General features: G+C 45.2%; 3 protein-coding genes across 3 annotated transcripts in view; all 3 read left to right on the top strand.

Annotated features, from left to right (window-relative positions):
• The window catches only part of LOC140188855 (uncharacterized), a 631689-nt gene extending 610982 nt beyond the window's left edge, over positions 1-20707 (top strand). The window contains exon 3 of the mRNA XM_072245510.1: positions 20287-20707. Coding sequence (XP_072101611.1) covers positions 20287-20687 — 401 coding nt within the window. The 3' untranslated portion in view covers positions 20688-20707. The remainder of the gene's footprint in view (positions 1-20286) is intronic.
• LOC140189083 (histone H4) lies at positions 13987-14548 on the top strand. Its single transcript, XM_072245784.1, has one exon. It carries the CDS (start codon positions 13997-13999, stop codon positions 14306-14308), a length of 312 nt encoding a protein of 103 aa, XP_072101885.1. The 5' UTR covers positions 13987-13996; the 3' UTR covers positions 14309-14548.
• LOC140189061 (histone H2B-like) lies at positions 19077-19451 on the top strand. The gene has a single exon (XM_072245765.1). The coding sequence runs from the start codon at positions 19077-19079 to the stop codon at positions 19449-19451; it is 375 nt and encodes a 124-aa protein (XP_072101866.1).
• Positions 20708-27957: the final 7250 nt, after the last annotated feature.

Genomic DNA, 27957 nt, shown 5'->3' with positions numbered 1-27957 from the left:
TACTGTGATTGCATAGTTAGATGGAGACATGATGTAAAGATTTTTACTCCTGATACATGTGAAGGATGTAAGAAATAAGGTCAATTCAATTCTCCATGCGAAATATTTACCCTCAGATCACCTTTAAACCTCCTCCCTCTCACCTGAAATCCATTCCCTTCAGTTTTAGACAGTTTTAGTCGGAAAACAGTCTCTGTCTCTCTAACCTTTATATGCCTCACATAACTTTATCCACCTCCATCAACTCACCTTTCAGATCCCCTTTAAACCTCCGATCTCTCACGCCAAAACTACTCCCTTCAGTTTTCGGAGTGAGAAAACTGTTCCTTCCCTAGAAGACCCTGGGGAGTGAACAGTTTGTGCCTACCCATCTCCAGATGATTCCATTAATCCATGAAACTGTCCCCTGCACCAGATTCTCAGCCACACATTCATCAGTGGTATCTTCCTATATCTCTCTGCACTAACAAGTGTCACTGGCGGTAATATGAAGCTTAGTAATTTTAGTTTCTCTCTTCTTTCTCTATATTTACTGCACAGGGCACATCCCGCCTCCTCCCTACATTGCTATTACTAACATGCACCGTCCACCACCATGTCTGGCTGCTCAGCCTTCCATTTGAAATGTCCTGCGACTGCTGCGAGACCATCAGACCATGAAGTACAGGAGAAGAATTAGGCCATTTGGCCCCATGCAGTTTGCTGCACCATTCTGCCAGGGATCAACGATCATGACAGATCTCTTAACCCTCTCAAATCCTCTTCCTACCCCCACCAAGAATCAAGAACCTCCACATTAAATACAGTCATGTCACTTTTTATTGTCATTTCAACAATAAGCTGCTGGTGCAGTACGCAGTAAAAACAAAACAACATTCCTCCAGGACCATGGTGCTACATGAAACAACACAAAACTACACTAGACTAAGTGAGATAAGAAAAGGCGACGCAGAAACTACACTGGACTACAGACCTACACAAAGTGCACAAAACAGTGCAGGGCAGTACAATAAATAATAAACAAAGCAATAGCCACAGTACAGGACAAATTACAATATAATAATGATGTAGCTGTCAGTCTGGACTCTGGGTATTAAGGAGTCGGATGGCTTGGGGGAAGAAACTGTTACCCAGTCTGGTCGTGACAGCCCGAATGCATCGGTACCTTTTGCCAGATGGCAGGAGGGAGAAGGGTTTGTATGAGGGGTGTGTGGGGTCCTTCACAATGCTGTTGGCTTTACGGGTGCAGCGTGTGGTGTAAATGTCTGTAATGGTGGGAAGAGAGACCCCGATGATGATCTCAGCTGTCCTCACTATCCGCTGCAGGGTCTTGCGATCCAAGACGGTGCAATTTCCGAACCAGGCAGTGATGATGCAGTATCCCCAATGAATTGGCCACAGCCGTCTGTGGGGATGAATTCAGAGTCAGAACCAGAATTAAGTTCATTACCACCGGCAGGTGTCATGAAATTTGTTAATTTAGCAGCAGCAGTTTAATGCAGTACATGATAATATAGAAAGAATAAATAAATCAGTATGTGTGTATAGGGATACATATATTATGTAGATTAAAAACAGTGCAAAAACAAATAATATAGTTTAAATAATATACAGTATATAGAATACATCTATAGAAGTTTTTGAGTGTTTTAAAGTGACAGACCAAATATCTTCAAACTCCTGATAAAATATATCCACTGTCTTGCCTTTTTTATACTGTAGCTGCATCAATATGTTGGGACCAGGTTAGATCCTCAGAGATGTTGACACCCAGGAATTTGAAATTGTTCACTCTCTCCACTTCTGATCCTTCTCTGAGAATTGGTTCATGTTCTCTCATCGCACCCTTCCTTCAATCAGCTCTTTTGTTTTACTGACATTAAACACAAGGTTGTTGCTGTGATACCACTCAGCCAGCTGGTAAATCTTACTCCTGTATGCCCTCTCCTCTCCATCTGAAATTCTACCAACAGCAGATTTGTAGTTGGCTTTTGAGCTATACTTAGTCACACGGTCATGGTTATAGAGGGAGTAGAGCAGTCGGCTGAGCACACATCCCTGAGGTGCACCAGGGCCAGTGTTGATCATCAGCGAAGAGAAGATATTAATTTGAACTTGAATTGACTTTATTTCTTGCATCCTTCACGTACATGAGCAGTAAAATTCTTTGTGTTATGTCTCGTCTGAATGTGCAACCGTAATAACTTATAATAATTGCTAATAAATGGAACAGTCAACGTAACATCGAAATGCCCTCAAATCAGCGTGAGTTAATCAGTCTGATAGGCTGGTGGAAGAAGCTGTCCCGGAGCCTGTTGGTTCTGGCTTTTATGCTGCGGTACCATTTCCTGGATGGTTGCAGCTGGAATAGATTGTGGTTGGGGTGACTCAGGTCCCCAGTGATCCTTCAGGCTCTTTTCTCACACCTGTCTTTGTAAATGTCTTGAATCATGGGAAGTTCACAACTACAGATGTGCTGGCCTGTCCACACCACTCTCTGCAGAGTCCTGCGATTAAGGGAGGTACAGTTCCCATATCAGGCAGTGATGCAGCCAGTCAGGATGCTCTCAATGGTGCCCCTGTAGAAAGTCCTTAGGATTTGGGGGCCCATAGCAAACTTCCTCAACTGTCTGAGGTGAAAGTGACGCTGTTGTGCCTTTTCACCACACAGCCTGTATGTATAGACCATGTGAGCTCAGTAATATTGATGCCGAGGAACTTAAAGCTGTTTACCCTCTTAACCCCGGATCCATTGATGTCAATAGGGGTTAGCCCGACTCCATTAATCCACACATTCTGATTATCACCAGTCTGCACAGATTGTGGTCTCCCGGTTAGGAAGTCAAGGATCCAACTGCAGAGGGACCAGGTTCTGTAGCTTAGTAATCAGGACTGTGGGAATGATGGTGTTAAACACTGAGCTCTAGTCAATGAACAACATCCTGACATAGGCTTCACAGATTCACTACTTTTACTGAGGAAATTACTCCTCATCTTTGTTCTAACAGGGTGTCCTAGTATTCTGACGCTGTGTCCTGTGGTCCTAGACTGCCCACTCCATCCCAGGCCTTTCAATATTTGATCGGTTTCAACAAGATTCCCTCATTCTTCTAAAGTCCATTGAGTACAGGCCCAGAGCCATCAAACAATCCTTGTGCATTAACCCTTTTATTGCCAGGATCATTCTTGTGAACCTCCTCTGGACCCTCTCCTATGCGAGCACGTACTTTTTTAGATAAGGGGCACAAAACAGTTGACAATACTCCAAGTGTGAGCAGACCAATGCCTTATCAATCTTCAGCATTACATCCTTGCTTTTGTATTGTACTCCTCTCTAAATGAATGCTAACATTGCATTTGGCTCTTCCTTGCCACCGGCTCAACCAGCAAGTTTATCTTTTGGTAATTCTGCACATCTGAGACGTGCCTGACCCTGGTACCCAGGAGGGGACACACCATCGTGTCATCTCTGTTGCGGCCACAGAATCTCCTGCACATCCCCTGTACTGTGAGTCTGCTGTCATCACTGCTGTGATTGACCATTCCTCCCGCGGAGCATCGGACCGGGGTGTCAGTACCACCGACCTGACGGGCTGCTGTGCTCTGGTTCATCATCCTCCCAGGGGTATCCAAATGAGTGTACTTGTTACCGAGGGTCACAGCCACAGGGAGACATTGCACTGTCTGTCTCTTCCCCTTTCCAGTCGTGGTCGCGACCAAACTATTTGCAGCCTGACCTCAGGTTTGACCAACCCACTGAATCTCTGGTCTCAGCATCCTGGAAACTCTGGGTCTGTCCATCTCCAGCTCCATTTCCTTCACACGGTCAGTCAGGAGCGTTACCTCTTTCAGAACCCTGGGGTACAGTTCATCTGGTCCGGGTGACTTATCAACCCTCAGGTCTTTCAGCTTTTTGAGCACCTTTTCCCTTGTAATAATAACTGCTCTTCTCTTCCCTCACACCCTTCAGCACCTGGCACACTGCTAGTATCTTCCACTGATACAAAATACTCATTTAGTTCATCTGCCATTTCCTTGTATCCCCCCCAACCCCCGCCGTTATTATTCCTCTGGCCTCATTTTCTAGCAGTCCTTTACCCAGTCTCACCTCTCTTTTATTTTTACGTACTTGAAAAAGCTAAAACTATCCATTTTGATCATGTTTGCCAGCTTGCTTGCATGTTTCATCTCTTCCCTCTTTAGGTTGCTCTCTGTCAGCTGTTAAAGCTTCCCGATCCTCTGTATTCTGAATAATTTTTGCTTGTTGTATGCCCTCCCTTTTGGTTTTACATTAGCATTGACTTCCTTGTCAGCCACGGTTGTACTATTTTGCCATTTGAGTATTTGTTTGTTTCTGGAATACATTTATCCTACACCTTCCTCATTTTCCCCAGAAACTCACACCATTGCTGCTCTGCTGCCATCCCTGCCAGCATTTCCTTCCAATTTACTTTAGCCAACTCCTCTCTCAAACCACTGTAACTACCTTAACTCCACTGAAACACTGCTGTGTCAGACTGTACATTCTCCCTGTCCAATTTCAAGTTGAACTCAGTGATACTGAGACCACTGCCTCCTAAGGGTTCTTTTACCTTAAGCTCCCAAATCACCTCCAGTTTATTCAATAACACATAATCCAGTATAGGTGATCCGCTAGTACCTCAATGACAAACTGCTCCAAAAAGCCATCTGTTCAGCATTCAGCAAACTCACTCTCTTGAGATCTATTTCCAACCTGATTTTCCCAATCAACCTGCATGTTAAAATCTCCCCTGACTCCCATGAAATCTCAAATAACATTCCCCTTTTGACCTGCCTTTTCTATTTCCTGTTGTAATCTGTGGCCCACATCCCAGCAACTGTTGTAGGCCTGTGTACAACTGCCATCAACGTCCTTTTTACACTTGCAGGTTTTTACCTCAACTCACAAGGATTCAACATCTTCCGATCCTTTGTCACATCTTCCTACTGATTTGTTACCATTCTTTATCAGCAGAGCCATTCCATCCCCATTGCCTACCTTCCTATCCCGCTGATACGTGTAACCTTGGGCACTTAGCTCCCAACTACAAACATTCTTCAGCCGTGATTCAGTGATGGTCACAACAATCCATAATAGGGCAATAAGATTATCCACCTTATTTCTTATACTCTGCGTATTGAGATATAACAGTTTGAGTACTGTATTTGCTACCCTTATTGATTCTGCATCCCTCATGCACTGATACTCACCCTGCTGGCTGCAGTTATGTCCTGTCATCTGCCTGCCCTTCCTGACAGTGTGACTGCATGCAATCTTTGCTTTCTTTACCATCTGTCCTACCCTGAGTCTTTTCATGCCTGTTCCCACGCCCCTGCCAAATTAGTTTCAACCCTCCCCAACTGCTCTAACAAACCAGCAGTATGCCCACAAGAAAACTAATCTCAGGGTTGTATATGGTGACAGAAATGTATTTTGATAGTACATTTATTTTCAGCTTTGAACTTTGCAGTTGAGAGCCGGGTGTTGTACTGGTCTGTGTCCTCACTGGCCGGTGCTGTGCTCTGGCAGCTCAGTGTGCTTGGTATACAGTGTCAGTGTTTCGACAGAAGTGTGTCCTTATTACACAATTGATCTTGTCCATCCTGGAGCTTGGAAGATTCACTGGTGACCAGAATGATCCTTTCAGACTATTATTGGGCAGAGAATCATTCTGTGATCGTCGAGACTATTTGACCCATCAAGTTAATACCAACTCCTGCTACAACATTTCCACAATCCCATTCCCCACTCTGTCCCCACAGCTGTGCAGGTCATTTCCCCTGAAGGACCTGTCTAATTCCTCTTTGAACACTGGTTGTTCCTGCCACCACTCTGCTGAGTCCCATATTTCCCAAGGTGAAGTCAAGAATGTCGCCCTCCCTGGTGGACGACATATTGTTTCAGGAAACCTTCCTGAACACAAATAATGCCCCATCCAAGCCTCAGGGTGTAACGGAGTCCCAGTTACTCTGAGGAGATATTCACTCACCAAATCTACTCTGCAGTTTTTGCATCATCCCATAACCTGCTAACATATCTGTTTCTGTCTCTTACTGGCTATTGGGAGGCCGACAGTATAATCCCATCATGGTGATTGCACCTTTCTTATTCCTGATTTCTACCCACATTGTCTTACTGGATGAGCCTCTGGGATGACCTTGACCTTGTGACATTCTGCCTGATCAGCAGTACAGAGCCCGAACCTCATTCACCTCCCTCTGGACTGTCTGAATCATCTGAATCCTGGAATGTTTATCTGTCAGTGCTGCCCTTCTCTCAGCCAGATCTCTGTAATGGCTGGATCACCGTGCCATGTACTAATCCAGGCTCTAAGTACGTCTGCCGTAACCGTTCTACACTGCACTGATATAAACACACTTCAGGCCCTCAGTGCCACTGTGCTCAGTAACTCGGCCTAACTTCACAGTGGTGTACTGGGCCAATGGCACCAACACGGGTGATGCCATCTGACTCAATAAACTGATTGGAAAGGCTGGTTCTGTTATAGGAGAGAAACTGGACACACTGGGGGCCGTGGTAAAACAAAGGACCCTACGGAAAATCCTGGCAATCCTGGACAATGTTTCTCACCCTCTGCATGCCACCTTGGCTGAACAGAGGAGCACCTTCTGTAACAGAATAAGACAACTCTGCTGCTCCAAGGAGCGCTGTATGAAGTCATTCTTACACTGGGCTGTCAGGGTCAATAATGAGTCAACCAATAGCCGGGGAAGTGATGACCCCCCCCCCCACCCCACCCCCATGTTAGACTGTTGGAGGTAACTTACTTTTTATTCTTTCTCTTGCTTCTCTTCTGATATTTGTATATCTGTGCACTTGTAATGCTACTGAGACACTGTAATTTATCCATTTGGACTTACTTCCTGTGTTAATCCACATCCGTCAATGCCAGTTGCTGACATCTTACTCTTCCCATCACCTGTCCTGAAGGAGAGCCCAATGATCCATGTAACTAAAACCCTCCATCCTGCACCAGCTCGTGAACCACACATATAACTGTATCACACTTTTATTTCTTCCCTCGCTAGCAGGTGGCACTGGGATTTCCACCCCCCCCCCCCGACCACAGAGTTTCCACTTAACTTTTTCCCCAACTCCCTGAGTTCTCCTTGCAGGACTTTTCTCTTTTGTTGGTGTCAATATGGACCACGACCTCTGGCTGCTCACCCTGCCCTTTCAGAATGGCCTGTACTTGTTCAATTCCATCCTTGGCCCTGGTACCAGGGAGGCAATGCACCATCGTGCAGTCTCTCTCCTTGCCACAGATACACTTGTCTGTGACCCCGGCTAAAGACTCCCCTGTCACTGAGGCTCACCGAGAACACAGAACAGTACAGCACAGGAACAGACCCTTCTTCCCATGATGTCTGTGCTGAACACGATGCCAAATGAAACTAAGTCTCTTCTGCCTGCTTATAATTCATGTGCTTCAATTCTCTGAATATTCATTTGGTTATCTAAAACCCTGTTAAATGTCATTATCATATCTGCTTCCACCACTCCCCATGGCAGCCCATACCCGGCCCTCACCACTCTCTGTACAGAAACAGAAATCTTACCTGTCCTAATGTCCACCTTTAAATTCTCACCTTGGCATTTTAAAGCTGCGCCTTCTCATATTTGATATTTCTACCCTGGCAAAATGATCTTGCCTGTTTACCTTGTTTACACCTCTCATAGTTCTATAATCTTCTGTCAGGTCTCCCCCTCAGTCTCCTTCACTCCAGGGAAAACAGTCCCAGTCAGTCTGATATTTCCTTGTAACTCAAGCCCCCAGAGCAGGTAACATTCCTGTGAATTGTTTCTGCACCTTTCCAGCTTAATCACATCCTTCCTCTCATGTAACCAGAACTGCACAGGGTACTCCTGGTGTGGTGTCATTATTGATTTGTACAACTGTAATGTGATGTCCCAACTCCTCTCAGAGCCTTTGCCGATGAAGACAAGCATGTTGTGCTCCTTCTTCACCACCTTGTCTGCCTGTGTTGGCACTTTCAGGGAGTAAGGTACCTGTGCCCCAGGTTTCTCTTTCATCAACACTCCTCAGGACCCTCCATTCACTGGGTATGTCCTGACCTGCTTTAACTTCCCAAAATCCATCATTGTGCACTTGTCTGTCACAGTAACAACACTTCTCTGTTTCTCTGCACCAACACCCCAGCAGTAAATGTCAATGGACCATTCAGCTCTAAACCTTGGTCATATATGGCTTTATGAACCACTCACTGCTCCTGTCTCTATTTTGTTGTGTAGTTCAGCACCTCGACCCCTCTCTATTTCTCTCATTTATAATTTATCTCCACATAAATAATAGTTTGACTTTTGATTCCTCCTACCACTCGACATGCCTTCACACTTCACCACATTAAACTCCGTTTACCATGTATTCTGCTCACCAGCTTCCCATGTCCCATTGAAGAGATGAAATGTCCAATCACAACATGTCCCCCACCACATTCACTGTCATTGCCACCGTGGATTCCTCACTCTCTGCCGCTCCTCCGGGTCATTAATATCAATAATAAATCATTGACAATCCAGAACTGGTCGCTGGGACACTCCACGAGTTATATCATCCCAGTCTGAAACAGACCTGTTATTCTGTCTCAGTATGATGACCAGTCTTCAGTCAGTATTAACACACTTCCTTCCCAGTACTGAGCTCTGGTCTTGTGCACCAGCCTTACTTGTGGCACCTTGGCAAATGGCTCCTGAAAATCCAAAAACACCACTTCTCCAACTTCCCCTGTAAAGTCTTAAATCTCTGGTGTGTTTGTCAAACATGACTTAACATTCAACAACCCAGGTTACAGGGTCCAAGACCAGGTTCCAGATGGACAGGGTGGTGAAGAGGCTTTTGGAACACTGGCCTTCACTCAGGGCCCCGAATATAGAAGCTGGGATGAGATGTTGCAGTTGTCCAACACGTTGGTTTAGCCACATTTTGCAAATAGTGTTTAGTTTCTGTGACCCTGCTGTATGACAGACACCATTCAGCTGGAAAGAGCACAGAGGAGATTTATGGGGATGTTACTGGATCTCAAAGGATTTGTGGAAAGGTGTTTTGGATAATTTTCCCTGTAATGTTGGAGAATGAGTGCTGATATTGCAGAGGTGTATAAAATCATGAGGGACCTGGAGGCTGGAAATGGAATGAGCTGCTAGGGGGAATGGTTGAGTCAGGGACATTAAAAAGGCACTTGGACAGATAGATGGAAAGAAAAGGTTTTGAAGTATCTGGGCCAAATGCAGAGAAATGGGACAAGGAGGAGGATAACCTTCTTCATAATGTGGTGGTGAGGGGGTTACAGACCACAAGCTCAGATGGGAACTTTGGTCATCGTGGAATCTGTGTGAACCTGACTGTAGACATTGAACTTTTCCAAATGATTTGTTATTTCTTGATAGATTATCAACTCCAGTACCTGAAGTGAAGTTAACAGGACTACAGTTACCTGCTTTTTATCTTCCACCCTTCTTCAGCAATGGTTTTCAACTCCACTGGGACCTTTCTGTAACAGTGAGTTTTGACAAACTTCAATGTCTCTACTTTCTCTACAGACTTCCTGTGAAACCCTCCAGTGCAGGTCGTTGGGACCTGGTAAAGTTTGCTTTTAGTCCCATTAGTTTCTCCCTTGTGATGCCAATTGTTATACATTATGGCACAATGTTGAAATGTCACCGTTAGATATCTGTGCGATGTTTGCTGTGACCCACTGTGAGCACTAATGCAAATTATTGAGTTAACTTCTCTGCGTGTTCCTTTTTACTTTTAGCTTTTCACTGGTTCCTAGAAAATCTCTGATTCTCTTGTGCACCACCAGCGCCTCTTTGTATGTTCTTTGATTTAATATTTCCTTGAATGCCTTCGACCACACCCCAGGATCTTGAGGCCGCTCCTACCAATGTTGTCTTTCCCTCCCCCTTTCACCATCATTGTCCCTACATATAAAGTTCCTATGAAAATTTACAGCATTGAATCTCAGTGGATTGAATTTGGCTTTTTTTGAAACCAATCAATGGAAAAAGACTCTTTTGTGTCAAAGGGAAAACAAATCTCTACAAAATGCTCTAAACTAATTACAAATCTAAAACACAAAATAATTGTCTGTTTAATTATTCACCCCCTTTAATATGACACTGACACACCGAATCATCATTGGTGCAGCCAACTAGTTTTCGATGTTGCATGATCAGTTAAATGGGGATCACCGTGTGCAGTCAAGGTGTTTCAATTGATTGTAGTAATAGTACACCTGTAAGTGGAAGGTCGAACTGCTGGTGAGTCAGTATCCTGGGAGAAACTACACCGTGAAGACAAATCAACACTCTGAGCTGCTCTGCAAACAGGTAATTGACAAACACAAGCCAGGAGATGGATACAAGAACATTTCCAAGTCACTGAATGCCCTTGGAGTACAGTTAAGTCACTCATCCAGAAGTGGGAAGTATATGGCACAGCTGTAAATCTACCAAGAGCAGACTATCCTCAAAAACTGAATGGCCATGCAAGAAGGGGCCAGTGGGGGAGGCCACCAAGAGACCTATGATAACTCTAGAGGAGTTACAAGCTTCAGTGGTGGGAGAGATTGTGCATACATCAACTGTTGCCCGGGTGTTTCACCAGTCGCAGCTTTACGGGAGAGTGGCAGAGAAAAAGCCAGTGTTGAAAAATGCTCTGATGAAATCTTCCCTGGAGTTTCCCAGAATTGTTGGGGACTCTGAAGTTAGTTGGAAGAAGATTCTATGGTCTGATGAAAACAAAATTGAACCTTTTGACCATCACAAACACTAAGTTTGGAGTAAGCCAAACACCGCACAACATCAAAAACATACCATCCCTACCGTGAAGTATGGTGGAGGCTGCATCATCCTGTGGGTATGCTTCACTGCAGCAGGCCCTGAAAGGCACATAAAGGTAGAGGGTAAAATGAATGCAGCAAAATACAGGGAAATCCTGGAGGAAAACCAAATTCAGTCTTCAAGAGAACTGCGACTTAGGAGAAAATTAATTTTCCAGCATGACAATGACCACAAGCATAAAACCAAAGCTGCAAAGGAATGCCTTAAAACAACAAAGTTAATGTCCTGGAGTGGCTTTGTGAGAGTTCAGACCTCAATCCAATTGAGAATTTGTGGCTGGACTTGAAAAGAAGTGTTCGCTCACTAACCCATGCATTCTGACAGAGCTTCTGCAGTTTTGTAAAGAAGAATGGGGAAAAATTGCAGTGTTCAGATGTGCAAAGCTGATAGACACCTATCGACACAGACTCAACTGTAAATACTGCCAAAGGTGCATCAACTAATTAAGGCTTTGAAGGAGGTAAATACTAAGGCAATGAATTATTTTGTTCCATATTTACAATTAATTTAGACCTGTTTTCACTTTGACACCATAGTCTTTTCTGTTGATCAGTGTCAAAAAAGCCAAATTAAATCCATTGCAAAACAATAAAACCTAATAACTTACATTTTGCCAATTCCGTGTGGAACATTGAATATAGTGGAATGTCGAAGTCCCAGTCTCTGTAACCATGTCCCTGCAATTACTGTCAGATCAAACATATTCATCAGTACACAATATGGAACAGATGGCAACCTGCCCTTCGTCTCACAATATCTGCGCCAATCATAGTAATGATCAGACTTTATTAAGTACTGTGGAGGTCTCACTGGAGTATTGTGAGCAGTTTTGGGCTCTTCATCTTAGGAAGGATGAGCTGAAACTCGATGGGTTTCAAAGGAGGTTCTCCAGATTGATTCCAGGATGAAACATCTTGTCATATGAAGAATGTTTGATGGCTCTGGGCCTGTATTCACTGGAATTTTTGAACAATGAGGGGTGGCCCAATTGAAACCTATCGAATGGTGAAAGGCAGTGATAAAGTGCATGTGCAGAAGATGGGTGGGAGTGTCTAATATCAGGACACAGCCTCAGAATAGAAGAATATCCTTGTAGAATGTGGAGATGAGGAATTTCTTTAGCCAGAGAGTGGTTCATCTGTGGAATTCATTGCCACAGGGAGCTGTTAAGCCAGGACTTTATGTATATTTAAGGCAGAGGTTGATAGATTCTTGATTGGTCAGAGTATGAAGGGATACAGGGGAAAGGCAGGAGACTGGGGCCGAAAGGAAAAATGGATCAGCCACAATGAAATGTCGGAGCAGACGACGGGCCAAATGGTTGAATTCTGCTCCTATATCTTAGCCTGTGTCACTTCCTGAGAAACCTCAATCAATTTTGTCAAGCATGATCTGCCCACACAAAACCATGTTGATTGTCCCTAAGCAGGCCATGCCTTTCCAAATGTGCATAAATCCTGTACCTCAATATCCTCCCCAGTAGCTTCTCTACCACTGAAATGGGGCTGCCTTGCCTATAGGTTCCTGGATTCTTGTTATTTCCCTTCTTGATCAAAGCTGCAATATTTCTGACACTCTAGTCCTGTGGGACCTCACATGTTGTGATCGAGGACACATAGATCCTTGTCAAATCACCGGCAATCTGCTCACTTGTTTCTTTCACTGTTGTAGGATATTTGCCTTCAGGCCCTGGAGTCTTAGCCATCTTATTGCTTTTCAGATGTCCCAGCACAACCTGCTCCTTAATCTCAAAATGTCTCTGCACATTCGCATGCCTCATTCTGTTTTCATTGCCATTCAATTCCTTCACTTCAGTAAATACTGACACAACATACTCATTTAGTACCTCAGCCACTTGATCTGACTTCAACCACATCATTCCTCCTTTAATCTTGAGTCGACATTTCTATTCTCTGGTTATCCTCGTCTTATTAATACAAATCACAAGGCCTTGGGATCATCTTTGGTCCTACATTACAAGGACAGTTTGTGGCCCCTTTTGGCCTTTCCTATCACCTGCTTTAGCATTTCCCTGCTACCTTTATATTCCAAAGGTACCCAGTCTGACTTTAGCTTCACAAACCTTCCACAACCTTTTGACTAAATTTAGGATCTCTCCGCTTGTCTAAAGATCCCTTACTTACCATCCTTCTCCTCACTCCTCACCGGAACATGCTGATCCTGAACTCAGAGTTGCTGGTCTTTAAACAACTCCCACACATCAGATGTGGACTTGTCTGACAGTGGCTGCTCCCGATCAATGTTGCCTGGCTCCTGTCTTCCTCCGTCCTGACTTGTCCTCCTGCAAATTAGTACCTTCATACAAGATCTACTTTTATTTTTACTTGTAACTAAGAAAAAAAGAAACTTGTGATCACTGTTCCCAAAATGTTCACTGACTCTCAACTGTCACCTGGCCTGGCTCATTCCCATCTGTTCTCACCTCTGGTTGGGCCCTGTACATAATGTTTCAAACACCTCTCAGATTCACTGAAGAAATCTGGCGCATTTAAGAATTAAGCAAGTTCCAGTTAATCTAGAGAAGATAATGTCCCCCCACTGGTTGTTGCGGGGCCAATACAAACACCCCAACAGTGTAACTGCAGATTGCCTCTGTAAATGAACCTTCCAGTTTGCTGTGACATTCCCAGTGAGGTAACCTCTGCATTTTTAACCCCCCATTCACATGTAAAACAATGAAACCCAGGAATGTTGAGCTGCCAGCCCTGTCCGTCCGATAACATAGTACTCCTAGTGTTGAAATAAATTCATTTCAGCCCATCAGTCCCACCATGTTTATTAGCCTGACATTGGCTCTCGTTCTTTTCAGACTGTGTGTGAGGGAGTTTTGTTTTTCGCTGGAGCGCTTTGTGTCGGATGAATCGTTGGAAATTGGCGGTTGTGGTAAAGTGAAGGCGGAGCTGGACGATGAGAGGCCGCTCTCGGCTCTGTCCGTCACTCTGACTCTGTCTCCTCCCCTCCCCGCCTCTGTCTCTCTGCGCGTTTCTCGGGCAGGTCGGGGCGCTGTGTATAAAAGGAGACAGCAACAGGCAGTTTGTCAGTGAGCAGCGATCTGAGTGAAGCAGCATCATGTCTGGCAGAGGGAAAGGAGGCAAAGGACTGGGCAAAGGCGGAGCCAAGCGGCACCGTAAAGTGCTCCGTGATAACATCCAGGGCATCACCAAACCGGCCATCCGCCGTCTGGCTCGCCGTGGCGGCGTCAAGCGGATCTCGGGTCTGATCTACGAGGAGACCCGCGGGGTGCTGAAGGTTTTCCTGGAGAATGTGATCCGGGATGCGGTCACCTACACTGAACACGCCAAGCGCAAGACGGTCACTGCCATGGATGTGGTGTACGCTCTGAAACGCCAGGGCCGCACTCTCTATGGCTTCGGCGGCTGAAAAACTCCCACTTCCTCCCGAGCACGAAACAAAGGCTCTTCTAAGAGCCACCCACCGCCTCACAGACGGAGCCGTATCCACAACCTTTTAATTATTTTTATCGATACATTCAGCTGAGTTACATTTGAAACACATTAATCGGTTCGGTTTGCAATATTCCTGCGAATCTGCCTTTCCAGTCGGTGATTACTTCAGAACCTCTGAACGCGTTAAGATCGATCTTCATCCTTTTATCCGTCTCGGACAGGAATCAGTTCACTCGTTTAGAGAAGCGACTCCGTAATTATGCATTTAAATCTTAACTCAGGGGATTAGATATTAAATTTATTAAATGAAACTGAAATTGTATAATGCGTGATAAAACTAACGGTAAATAATTTTTAAAAAAGTCTTCCATCACCGTTGCTGGGTGCTTTGAAATTGGCGGGCAATTTGAAATTGATCCTGCGCCAATCACACTGTATTCTGATCCGATGAAGTCCGACTGCCAGTAAATTCCTAGAACTCCTTCTGTACGTGGTGTGTGAGGGAGTTTTTCTCTCTCTCTGGAGCTCTGTGTTTCGGACAAACCGTTGGAAATTGCCGGGTGTATTAAAGTGAAGACGGAGCTGGACGATGAGAGGCCGCTCTCGGCTCTGTCCGTCACTCTGACTCTGTCTCCTCCCCTCCCCGCCTCTGTCTCTCTGCGCGTTTCTCGGGCAGGAGTGGTGGCAGAGGATTGGAGGATGGGTCATGTTATCCAGTAATTTAGGATCGATGGAAAAGTAAACACAAGACCATTGTGCAGATGCTGATGGAGGGTCTCGGCCTGAAACGTTGGCTGTTTCCAGTTTCTCATAGATGCTGCCTGGCCTGCTGAGTTCCTCCAGCACTGCGCGTGTATCGCTGCGAGGAAAAGCCTGGGAGCTGAGTCAGGGCTGATAACGTCACTGCCCGGCTCAGCAAATTTATCGATGTCACTAAAGTTGGTGATATCGTGGAGTGTGAAACAATGTAACTAACATTACAACAGGACGGTGATCAATGAGGTCACTGATTTGAGGAATGACAGATAAATGTGAGATGTTCCATTGTCATTGACGAACCAGGGCAGAACTGCCGTGGGGAATGGTCTGTCCCTGGGAGTGCTGTAAAACAGAGATATCGGGGTGTAGATATCGAATTCCTTCAGAGTGTAAACACAGGTAGGCAGGACGGTGAAGAAGCTGTTCGCCACACTCGCATTCATCGGGTAGAGTATCGGCCACTGGACTGTGACGTCACGTTACAGCTCTACCAGCCTCGGGGAAACTACTCTCGGAGCACGGAGTACAGTTATAGTTGCCCTGGGATCAGAGGGTGACATTAAACTGGAGAGGGTGCAAAAGGGATTTAACAGGAGGCTGCATAGGCCAGGACCTTTCTCACCAGAGTGTATGTGACATTAGAAAGGTGATAAAATAATGGCAGTCATAGATATGGTCAACAGTGAATCTGTTATCTCCAGGTTTATGGAGTTGGAAGCGAGAGATTACAGATATAAAGTGAGAGAGGAAAGATTTAAATAGGACCCTGAGGAGCAGGTTTTGTACACAGAATGTGCTGTTTACATGGAACAAACTACCCCAAGTGGTGGTGTAGGTGGGCACAGTTGCAATATCTCTTGGACTGTGGAGAGGGAAGTTTCGCAGGGACATGGGCCAAATGCAGGCAACTGACAATAATTTTGTTTGGCCACTTGGTCAGCATGGATGTGTTGGGCTGAAGGACCTGTTTCTGTGCTGCATAACTCAGTAACTACGTCTGCTGCTGTGGCAGAGTGGGAGAGACAGTGTCAGTAGTGAGAAGGTTTGGGGGATGTAGACAGGAGAGTGAACGGTTGAGGATGTGGCAGATGGAACAGAATGTGGGGAAATGTGTGATCACCCATTCCCAGGAACAAACTGTAAGAGTCATTTCCACACAGGGATGTTCAGAGGGACCTGGGCATCCTTGCAAACAAATCACTTGAGTTTACATGCAGATACAACAAGTAATGAGAGTGCCTGAACTGTGCTGTACTATTCTATGTTCTATTTATATGGGAGGCAGGGTTTGAGGGTCGGCACAACATTGTGGGCCGAAGGGCCTGTACTGTGCTGTACTATTCTATGTTCTATGTTCAAACAGTATTTTGTCCTGTGATCCATGGGGATTGTACAAGAGGGTACAGAGGTCTCACTGGGATTATATAGGGCCCTGGTGAGAGCACACCTTGAGTATCGTGTCCAGGTTTGGTCACACTTCCTCAGGAAGGATATCCCTGCAATAGAGGGAGTGCAGTGACTGTTCCCCACACTGACTGGGTTGGTTCCGGGGATGGAAGGTTGGTTATATGAGAGGAGAGTGAGTGCGCTGGGTCTGTATTCCCTGCTGTTCATGAGAAAACGAGGAAATCTGTTAGATTCTTTCAGGATATGACAGGCAATAGGCAAGGAGGATCTTTCCCCTGAATGAGAACTCCATATCTGAGGAAAATACCCTTAGAATGAGGTGTAAATCACAAACACGAGAGAATCTGCTGATGCTAGAAATCAAACGCAACACACACAAAATGCTGGAAGAACTCAGCAGGACAGGCAGCCTCTATGAAAAAGAGTTAACAGTCGACACTTCGGGCCGAGACACTTCATCAGATCTCAGGGTGAAGATTCTCAGCCCGAAGCATCGACTCGTTACTCTTTTCCATAGATGCTGCCTGGCCTGCTGACTTCCTCCAGCATTTTGTGTCTGTTGCTCAGAATGAGGTGACAAGCATTCAGGATGGAAATGAGATATTTTGTTAATCAGAGAACAAAGAACTTCTGTATTCCTTATATAAGTAATGTGGAGCCTCAGTTGCTGGGTTGAGTCAAAGCTGAGATCAACAGTCTCTGGGAGAGATTTAGTCACTAAGTGAGTCCATAAGACCATAAGATACAGGAGCAGAATTCGGCCATTTTGCCTGTCGAGCCTTCTCTGGCATTTCATCATCACTGATCAATTTTTCCTCTCAGCCCCAATCTCCTGCCTTCCATTGTATCCCTTCATGCCCTGACCAATCAAGAATCTATCAATCTCTGCCTATACCCAGTGATTTGGCCTCCACAGCTGCCTGTAGCAAAACAATTCACAGATTCACCACTCTCTGGCTGAAGAAATTCCTCCTCATTTCCATTTCTATTTTGAAGCTGTGTGGTCCAGTTTTAGACACACCCATCACAGGAAAAATCCTCTCCACATCCACTCAATCAAGCCCTTTCACTATTTGATAGGTTTCAATTTGGTAACCCTTCTTTCTTCGAAGTTCCAATGAATAGAGGCCCAGAGCCGTGAAACTCTCTTCATTAGGCAAGCCATTTAATCCTGAGTAAAATTCTCCATTTGTGATGTCATGTCAGCACAAAAAATTCTGGATTTCAGAGATGTTTGCATTTTGGAATTATGGATCAATCTGCACAGCCCTAATCACTAATTTGTACTGCAGTGAACACTGTTAATTTAACCCATGCAATCCCAGGCATACAGATGCAAAATAAAGACAATTCTAAATTGAAAGTAGGAAAGTTGAACCTTACTTGGAGGTAAAGCCTGATTACTAGGCCTCAGAACATTCTACTCCCCAAATGGTCAAAATAAAGCCAAGTAACAAGGTCTAAAATACCCACAACATGCAGAGTTACATGCCTCTCATTACCTTGATCCATGGGATAAACACAAGCGGGCCTGATTAACCCTGGCTGGGTTGTCTGGGCGAGGATGTCTCATGATTAAAGACCCAAAACACCCAATGACCCCAGGTTGCATTACTGACGATGTGTCCCTTTGCAACACCCGGTTCATTAAGCCAAGTGGTGTCAGGCCACGTTAATGAAAGGAATGGGCCAGATTGAAGTGACTCCACTACACCACCCTATCCACCATAGCCCCACCTATCTCACCATACTAAACTCCACAGCATTATCTCTCCCAGCCCCGCATATACATCCACCAGCCCTACCCTCAAACCTAATCCTGAGGTTCAAGGGGGCACACACCCCCACAAACCCGATGACCAGTGTAAGGAGAAGGAAGATGCAATAAAGGCAAGTGTTGGACTTGGTTAATGAAGGCATGGGCCAGATCAAAGTGGCAGCGTTGTGTGACACTGAATCCAGAGTGACGAGATGAAGAAGCACAAGAGGGATGATTCTCCCACTGCCGGCATAATCTGTTTGTTATTTTGATTTTGTTCTGATAGTCTTCTGTCTGTTTGAATATTTTGGTATAATTCATATTTAATTTCAGTGTTTCTTGTCAGTGTTGTGTCTCTGATGCAATGTCTGTGATGCTGCTACAAATACTTTGTTCCTTTCACCTGTGCATAAATAAACTCGATTTAAACTTTACACTGAAATGTCCAAATCTCTCCTTCACTCTCCTGCAGCCCTATGTCATGAACTAAATGTCCTAGTGTTTAATTTTACAATATTTCATCTGATTTTATTTTCATTCGGCTTTTGAAATTTGCGTTTCCCTTTTCAATTTCAGCCCGCACCCCGGCCTGTCTCTGCCCTTCAGTACTTCCTCCCGCATCAAACGACAGCGGTAAACCCCGCCCATTGGCGCCGCTTCTCATCCCCAGCGTTCCGATTGGTGATTCATTTCTCCAAACAGCCAATGGAAATGCTCAGCATTCCCATCCTCATTAACATACCGCTTTGGGCGCTGCCTATTTAATCCGCGCTCCGGACAGCTTCTGCTTATTATTGTTTTTGAACCCGACGAGGAAATGCCGGATCCAGCGAAACCCGCTCCCAAGAAGGGCGCCAAGAAAGCTTTGTCCAAACCAGCGAGCAAGACTGGCAAGAAGCGCAAGAGGTCGAGGAAGGAGAGTTACTCCATCTACATCTACAAAGTGATGAAGCAGGTTCACCCCGATACTGGCATCTCCTCCAAGGCCATGAGCATCATGAACTCATTCGTCAACGACATCTTCGAGCGCATCGGGGGCGAGGCTTCACGCCTGGCCCATTACAACAAGCGGTCAACCATCACCTCACGGGAGATCCAGACCGCCGTGCGCCTGCTGCTGCCCGGGGAGCTGGCCAAGCACGCCGTTTCCGAAGGGACAAAGGCGGTGACCAAGTACACCAGCTCCAAGTAAAGTTCCCCAGTGAGATGATCGAAAACACAACGGCTCTTTTAAGAGCCACTCACGATTTCACTGAGAGAGTTGTACTAGCATTTAGGCAATACATGGCGCACGTTTTATGTGTGGTGGCTTTTACAGGAGCTAAAGAGCGGTTGGAATATCCGCTTCATCTTCCCCCTATAATCCTGGTGTTTAACATTCCTCCCACTCCCGTTGCTGTTTTAGCTGTGGGTTCAGGAGTTTATTATTTGGAGTTAGGTAACTTCTCTGAATCTCATTTTAATTCGAGGCCGGAACGACTTCACGGTTCTTTCATAGAACAGTTTTTTTAAAAAAATTGCAGACTAGCCGCTGGTCACAGTTTGAGAAGAGCCGTTTGTCCATAACCTGCTAACGTTTACACAATGACCAGCACCGGGCAGAAGCTGAGTGTCAGTTTTACTCGGTTCCTTTACGAGTTGAAAGAAATTTGAGTTCCCAGACACTCCATTATCAACTACACTTACATTAAATGTGCCCGGTTTCAATAACAGGGGGAAATACGAAGACCCAGTCCTCAAACAGATCAGCAATGATTTAATTTCAGATTAAATTTGAACAATGAGTTTTTTTTGGCGGGCTTTTTCCAATTTTCAGAGTACTTTGGGGAGGAGATGGTTACACTCCGCGCTTCTGCCTTTACGGGCTCTTGATTGGTGATTAAGGCAGTTCGTCGATTGGGCCATTTCTTTTCACCAATGAAAACAAGCAGCATTAAACCAATCACGAGCATTAGTTTGCATTCTCAAAGAAGATATAAAAATGCGAGCTGGGGCGGGTGAACATTCCCTCCCTGTCGCTGGAGCAGTTACTGTGACTTTGGAAATGTCTGGACGTGGAAAAAGCGGCGCCGGCAAAGTTCGGTCCAAGGCCAAATCTCGCTCATCTCGGGCTGGACTGCAGTTCCCGGTCGGCCGGGTTCATCGACTCCTAAGAAAGGGCAACTATGCTGAGCGGGTGGGTGCCGGAGCCCCGGTCTATCTGGCTGCTGTTCTCGAGTATCTGACAGCCGAAATCCTTGAATTGGCCGGCAATGCAGCCCGGGACAATAAGAAGACCCGCATCATCCCCCGACACCTGCAGCTGGCCGTCCGCAACGACGAGGAGCTGAACAAGCTGCTGGGAGGGGTGACTATCGCTCAGGGCGGTGTGTTACCCAATATTCAGGCTGTGCTGTTGCCCAAGAAAACCGGCGGTGCCAGTAAGTGAAGCGACGTAAACTGAACCTATTTACCCAAAGGCTCTTTTCAGAGCCACTCACAGTGTCTGTGGAAGGGCTGAACAGCGGGTGATTACCGTTCGGAGTAACTCGGCTGTGTATCTGACACGGCCCCGATCGGAGGCATCCCTGGTAACGTTTTCTCTCCTTCCGTCGTGTTTCTTCCGCGAATTAAATCGGTAAAAGTCTGCAGAGTACGCGGTCCGCTACACCCTGCCTCATTTCCCCTCTCTGCTGGCTGAATGGAGCTCTCTCCCCTTGTGGGGCGGGGAAATTAACTTTCAGAGTCAGCCCCCGGAGGGTGAATTTAATCTCCGATCATTGAACGATTCCGGTCTTCATGACCTGAAACCGCGTTGTCTGGGTTTCACATTGCGGGTTGACCCTGGACCGTCCCACTGATCGCTTCATGAGCAATTCCCATCTCTCTGGGAAAGAGGTACAGTCGACATTTTGGGCCGAGACCCTTCGTCAGGACTAACTGCTAATTCTCTTCTCTTTTTACAATTCTGTACAGCAGTTTAGTTCTTGTGAGCACTGTATCGTGGATACTATGTGTTTATGATGCTGCTGCAGTAAATTTATCTTTCACCTGGTCCATTTGACCTTCGGTCTCCTGCTGTCCTGTTTCATTACATAAACGTTTCATATTATCAACTGTTTGTTTTCCTCATTCCATCTGCTTTTCTAGCAGATACGACGGGCCGAATGACCGAATACTGCCGCTGTAGTTGGTCCATTTTGTATTTTAGATTTCCTTCCTGCGGAATTATCCGCAGCGGCAACTCACCAGATCGGCGACAGGTCCCTGTCCACGGTGTTACCCAAAACGAACACTGGGTAGTGCAGAACGAGTTCTGATGAACATTTGCAAAGAAAGGGTCAGTTTAGTCAGATCTCCCGAGACACGGCTCCCTCTGTGAGGCGGTGGGTCGCTCTGATACAGACTTTTGTTTGTGCCAGGAAGAAAAGGGAGGGGGTGGGTGGATCGACAAGGAGGTTCAGTTCTGTCCTGTCTCTAGTAGGAACTTCTAAATACTGATTGATAAAACTGGACACACAGAATAAATTCTGCGCCACCAACCCTTTTGCAGTGCGGCGGTCCCAGTATACATGATGCAGCAATCCCCAGGGATGTCTTCTTTAAGTACCACTGAGATGTTCTCCCTGGTCAAACACATCTCTGCATTCTCTTCTCTCCCGTCCACTCCATCGTACCTGTAGCATTTGTACTGTGAAACTGAGCTGCCGGTCCTGCCCCTCCGACAATCATTTTTCTGTTGGGGATATAATATCCCAGTCTCCTGCACGGATCCATGCCCAGGGGCCATCTGCTGTTCACAGAACAAAGGACAGTACAGGAGTGGCCCTTTGGCCCTTCTCTACATATACTTGTGACTGTCTAAGATTTCCTTAAATACTCCTGTGCTCTCTGTCTCTGCCACCACCCCTGGCAGTGCATTCCATGTCTCCATCAATCTGTTTTCTTCACTTTCTTCCTCTGAGCTTAAATACATGCCTTCTGTGAAAAATATTACTGGCTGTCTACACCAACTATGACCACAAAATTCCACAGGTTTCTATCAAATCTCTCCTGAGCCAACGCCACTCCAGAAGCAAAAAGTTTCAGCATGTCGAGCCTCTCCTCAGCGCACACCTCCTCCAGACATCCTGCTCCAAACCCTCCACATGCTTCCTATAATGAGGTGATCAGAACTGAACACGATACTCTCAATGTGGCCTAACCAGCATTTTATAAACCTGTAACATCATGTCCTGGTGCTTGAACTCAATGCCTTGCCTGATGAAGGTAAACATGCCATACACCGACTTCACCTCCCTGTCAACCTGTGCTCCCAGTTTTAGGGAACCGATGTCTCTGAACCTCGACATCCTTCTCTTTGTCAATACTGTTAATGTTCCTGCCATTAACTGTGTACACACCCTTGATGTTGGATCTCCCAAAGTGCAGCCCTAGGTATCCTTTTCACCACAACGAATGTACGGAATACAATGGGATTATCTTCAATCCTACTTGCCAGAGATTTTTCATCACTGTTTCCAGCTCTCCGAATGTTCTTGAGTTCCCCTATTTTTTAAATATAGTCCTCAAACACCCTGTTTGATTCTAGCTTCCTAAGCCTTACTTATGCTTCTTCCTCCTCCTCGATTAAATTAACTTCCTGTCTCATCATCCAAGGTTCCTGAACCTTGCCATTCTTGACCCTCCCTCTTACTGGAACAAACTGGCCCTGAAACACTGCACTGATCTTTAAACAAACTCCAGGTCAGATGTGGATTTGACTCAAAATCCATCATTACATATTGCTGTGCCTGGCATCTAACTTAGCTTCAATCTCTCCATTCAGTGACTAGTGTTCTGTTTCACATCCCCCTGTCAATCTCGTTTCAACCCTCATAGGGTGCAGCAATGAACTTCATGATCCTGACCGCCCTCCACTGAAACTGCAAACCATCCCTCTTGTAAATGTCACCCCAGCACCAGAAGAGGTTCCAATGTTCCGTAATCCTGAAACCCTGTCCCTGTATCAGCTCCTTAGCCACACATTCATTAGCTCTCACTTTCTGTTTGTATCCCTACCACCACAGGGCACTAGGAGTAAACTGGAGATTACAACATTTCAGGTTCTGCTCCATAACTTCTTCCCTAACTCTCTGTGGGACATCATCCCTTTTCTACCTGTCCATTGGTACCGATGTGAATCACCATCTCTGGCTGAATGAACACCATCCCCCTGTTCTGTATCTGCTCCGAGATGTCCCTGACTCTCAGAGTATTTACAACTTTTAAAACCAACAAAAAGCAACAAAAAAACTCATGAAGAGAGGGAAAAGTTGGAATACAAAGGTAAGCTAGCCACTGGTATTAAAGAGGATACCAAAAGTTTCTTCAGATATACAAAGTGTAAAAGAGAGGCAAAAGTAGATATTAGTTCATTGGAAGATGTTACTGGAGAGGTAGTAATGGGGTACAGGAAAATGGCAGACAATCTGAATAAGTATTGTGCATCAGTCTTCACTGGGGACGATATTAGCAGTCTGCTGGAAATTCAAGAGAAACGGGGCAGAAATGAGTGATTTTGCCTTTACTAGGGAGATGGTCCTTGGGAAACTGAAAGGTCTGAAGGTAGAAAATTCCCTTGGACCAGATTATCTACACCAGTTCTATGAAAGATGTGGCTGAAGAGATTGTGGCAGTTTTAGTAATAATCTTTCCATAATCTCTGGATTCTGGTGTGGTTCCAGAGAACAGGAAAATTGCAAAGGTCATCCACTCTTAAAGAGAGAGAAGCAGAAGAAAGCAAATCATAGGCCAGCTAGTCCGATCTCAGTGGTTGGGAAGATGATGGAGTCAATTGTCAAGGATGTATTTTCGGGTACTTGGCAACACATGAAAAAATAGGCCAAAGTCAGCATGGTTTCCTTTAATCAGTCCTCACCGAAGACTTGTGTATCTGCAACACTTCTTCTCAACTCTTGTACTCAGTGACATGAATGATGAAGGCCAGCAGATCAAACCCCATCTTCACCACCGTATCTAGCTGAGACGTCACTTTCAGTGAATTACACATTCAGATGGACATTATTTATATAAATTACAAACAACAAAGGTCCTGTCACCCAGTGGCACACCACTAGACAGACAGCTCCAGTCTGAGACACAACCCTCAACCATCAGCCTCTGCCTCCTGTCACGGAGGCAATTATGGAATCGATCAACTATCTCCCCAGATTCCAGTTTCTAGATCTAACCTTCCAGACTATAATCAAAGGCTTGGCTAATGTCCATATAAACAACATCCACAGCCCTAACCTCATCTACGCCCTTGTGAAACCCCTCAAAGGGCTGCAAGAAATTACCAGACATAATTTTCCTTGCACAAAACTGTGCTGACTGTCTTGAATCAAACCAAATTTTGGTGGATCCTGTTCATCAGAAACTCTTCCAACAAATTACAGACTGATGGGCCTGTAGTTTCCACTACCCTTTTTGAACAATGGCAGCGCATAAACCATCAGTCCTGAAGTCACAGGAGCAGGATTAGGCCTTTTGGCCCATTCAGTCTGTTCTGCCATTCCATCATATATCCATCTCAACCCCATTCTCCTGCCTTCTACCCATAAACTTTGATACCCTTAATAATAATTAAAAATCTACTAACCTCTGCTTTAAAAAAAAACACTGACTGCCTTTATGGCTGCCTGTGGAAATGAAATCCATTGATTCATCACCTTCTGACTAAAGAAATTACTCATCTCTATTCTAGAGGGGCATCTTTTATTGAGGGTGTGGTTTGGTTCTAGATTCCTCCATTATTGGAAACATCCTCTCACATCAACGCTATCTAGGCCGTTCAATATTCAATGTGTTTCTATAAGATTCTCCCTCATTCTTCTAGACTCCAGTGACTGCAGGCCCAGATTATCAAATGATTATTACATCCTAACTCTTTCAGTCCTGGGATCATTCTCATGAATTTCCACTACAGCCTCTGCAATGCCAGCACATCCTTTCTTAGAAAAGTTACCCAAGCCTGCTCATGATACTCCAAATAAGGTCTGACCAAAGCCTCAGCATTAGATCCTTGTTTTTATTTTCTAGTTCTCTTGAAATGCATGCAAGTATTACATTTGCCTTCCTCACTACCAACTCAATGTGTGCATTAACCTTTAGGGAATCGTGCACTAAGACCCTTCACACAACTGATTTCTGTTCTCTCCCTGATTAGAAAGAGCCTAGGGTGTTATTCCTCCTACCAGAGTACATGACCACACACTTCATTACACTATATTTCATCTGGCACTTCCTTGTCCATTCTCTAAATCTGTCAAGTGCTACTGCAGACTCCCTGCTTCCTCAACACAGCCTGCCTCTTCATATCATTCACAGTCTGGGCCTCAAAACTATCAATTCCACATTGCTCACCCTGTCCAATCATGTGCAACCTCAACTGGTGCCTGAGATGAAGCAAAATAATCTCTCCCCTGGCCTCCACAGTGTATTCTCCAGCTTCCCACAAAGTACGAGAATGTACCTGATAAAGCCCTGGAGATTTAACAACCTTAAAGAATTTTTGCAATGGTGGAATAACTGTCAGAAATATTCATGGATAGCCTCTCCTATTTCATTTGCCTCCACACACAGATGGCCATGTTCACCTCCAAGGGGAACGATTCTGTGTCTAACTTAACTTTTCCTATGAATATACCAAGAGAATCTCTTGGATTTTGCTCACTTTGCCTTCTGAATCATGATATCCTCCTTTTACCCTCCAAACTTTTATTAGAGATCCTATCTCTAATAATATTCTCGAATAATTTCCCGAACATTGATCCAAGACTCACCAATCTGTAATTTGTCTCCATTGCCTGAGGAACAACATGCCCTGGAATATCAACATTCCCTTCTCTGATCTCACTATCCTCCATGACCACATTGATGAATACTGATGAGAAGTACAGGTTTAGTCCTTCGCACACTTCAGACATAAACTCTCTCCTCTGTGCTTGTGTTGTCGTACCCTCTTCGCAGTGCCCCTTCTCACCAAAGTTATTTCTTCTTCCCGTTTCACACTTCTGATTCTCTCTCTAACTTCTCTCTTACTTGTTTCATGTTGCCAGAGGCTTTCTCCAATTTCTACTTCTGAAATATTCCTTATCCTTCATTTTCTTTCAGTCTGAATTCATAACATCTCTCACTATGACCCTCTGCCAGACTTTACCATCCTTGTGTTTCCTCCTCATAGAAACAGTTCTGTCTGAATTCTGACCCGATTGCTTTTAAACATCATTTACATGTTCAATGTAGACAGTTGCAATTAACTGTACCCCAAATGACCATATTACCACCAGGTCCAGTCTTGTCCTTATTTACTGTTCCCAAAATGAAACTTCTATCAATGGCCAGGCTCATTTCCCAATACAATGTTTTCTATGACATTTATAGCGAGAGGATTCGAGTACAGGAGCAGGGAGGTACTACTGCAGTTGTACAAGGCCTTGGTGAGACCACACCTGGAGTATTGTGTGCAGTTTTGGTCCCCTAATCTGAGGAAAGACATCCTTGCCATAGAGGGAGTACAAAGAAGGTTCACCAGATTGATTCCTGGGATGGCAGGACTTTCATATGAAGAAAGACTGGATGAACTGGGCTTGTACTCGTTGGAATTTAGAAGATTGAGGGGGGATCTGATTGAAACGTATAAGATCCTAAAGGGATTGGACAGGCTAGATGCAGGAAGATTGTTCCCGATGTTGGGGAAGTCCAGAACGAGGGGCCTCAGTTTGAGGATAGAGGGGAAGCCTTTTAGGACCGAGATTAGGAAAAACTTCTTCACACAGAGAGTGGTGAATCTGTGGAATTCTCTGCCACAGGAAACAGTTGAGGCCAGTTCACTGGCTATATTTAAGAGGGAGTTAGATATGGCCCTTGTGGCTACGGGGGTCAGGGGGTATGGAGGGAAGACTGGGGCGGGGTTCTGAGTTGGATGATCAGCCATGATCATAATAAATGGTGGTACAGGCTCAAAGGGCCGAATGGCCTACTCCTGCACCTATTTTCTATGTTTCTATGGCTCCCTTCCCGGGTTAGACTATCCACTTCTATGTTAAGTAACATCCCAGTATTCTTCTAACATATTCGGTGATATCTAAGCCCCTGACTCTAAGGGAGTCCCAGTCAACATTGGGGAAATTAGTCACCCACTGCAACTACCCTGTTGCTTTTACATCTTTCATTACCTGCTACATTTCTGTTCCTTTATCTCCTGCCGGCATTTGGGAGGCCTGTGGTATAACCCCATCAGTGAATGCACCTCTCTTATCCTGAGCTCTATCCACATTGTCCCACTGGATGAACCCTCCAGTGTGTCCTCTCTTAGTCCCTCACCCACAATTCCATATAAAGTCTGATCTGCCATCAGCCTTCCTTGTATGTCAATCCCACTTCCCTGATTTTACAAACATTTATCTTCCTTCTCTTTGAATCTTTTCAGTTATCCAGCCTCCCCATTCATCTCAGTTGGGGAATTCCAGTGTTTGTTATACAGTGTTTTTTTAATCATTTGTGGCCTTGTAGAACAGTGCAGGCATGTACTCTGGTTTCCTGCAGTCCACAGTTTTGAGTGCCACAGTTCCACACAGTCATCAGATTATATAAAAGGAGAGGGAGTTTGATGAAGTGAACCTGGGCAGTTGGCACATTTTGCATGTCACAGTTCCCGAGGAAATGTTTGATTG

The sequence above is a fragment of the Mobula birostris genome, chromosome 28, assembly GCF_030028105.1.
Source record: "Mobula birostris isolate sMobBir1 chromosome 28, sMobBir1.hap1, whole genome shotgun sequence".
NCBI lineage: Eukaryota > Metazoa > Chordata > Chondrichthyes > Myliobatiformes > Myliobatidae > Mobula > Mobula birostris.
The sequence above is the reverse complement of the archived record's forward strand: the minus strand, read 5'-3'. Positions and strand labels throughout refer to the sequence as shown.

Excerpts from the sequence above, each read along its gene's own strand:
- LOC140189083 (XM_072245784.1), top strand. The coding sequence starts at position 13,997 with ATGTCTGGCAGAGGGAAAGGAGGCAAAGGACTGGGCAAAGGCGGAGCC.
- LOC140189061 (XM_072245765.1), top strand. The coding sequence starts at position 19,077 with ATGCCGGATCCAGCGAAACCCGCTCCCAAGAAGGGCGCCAAGAAAGCT.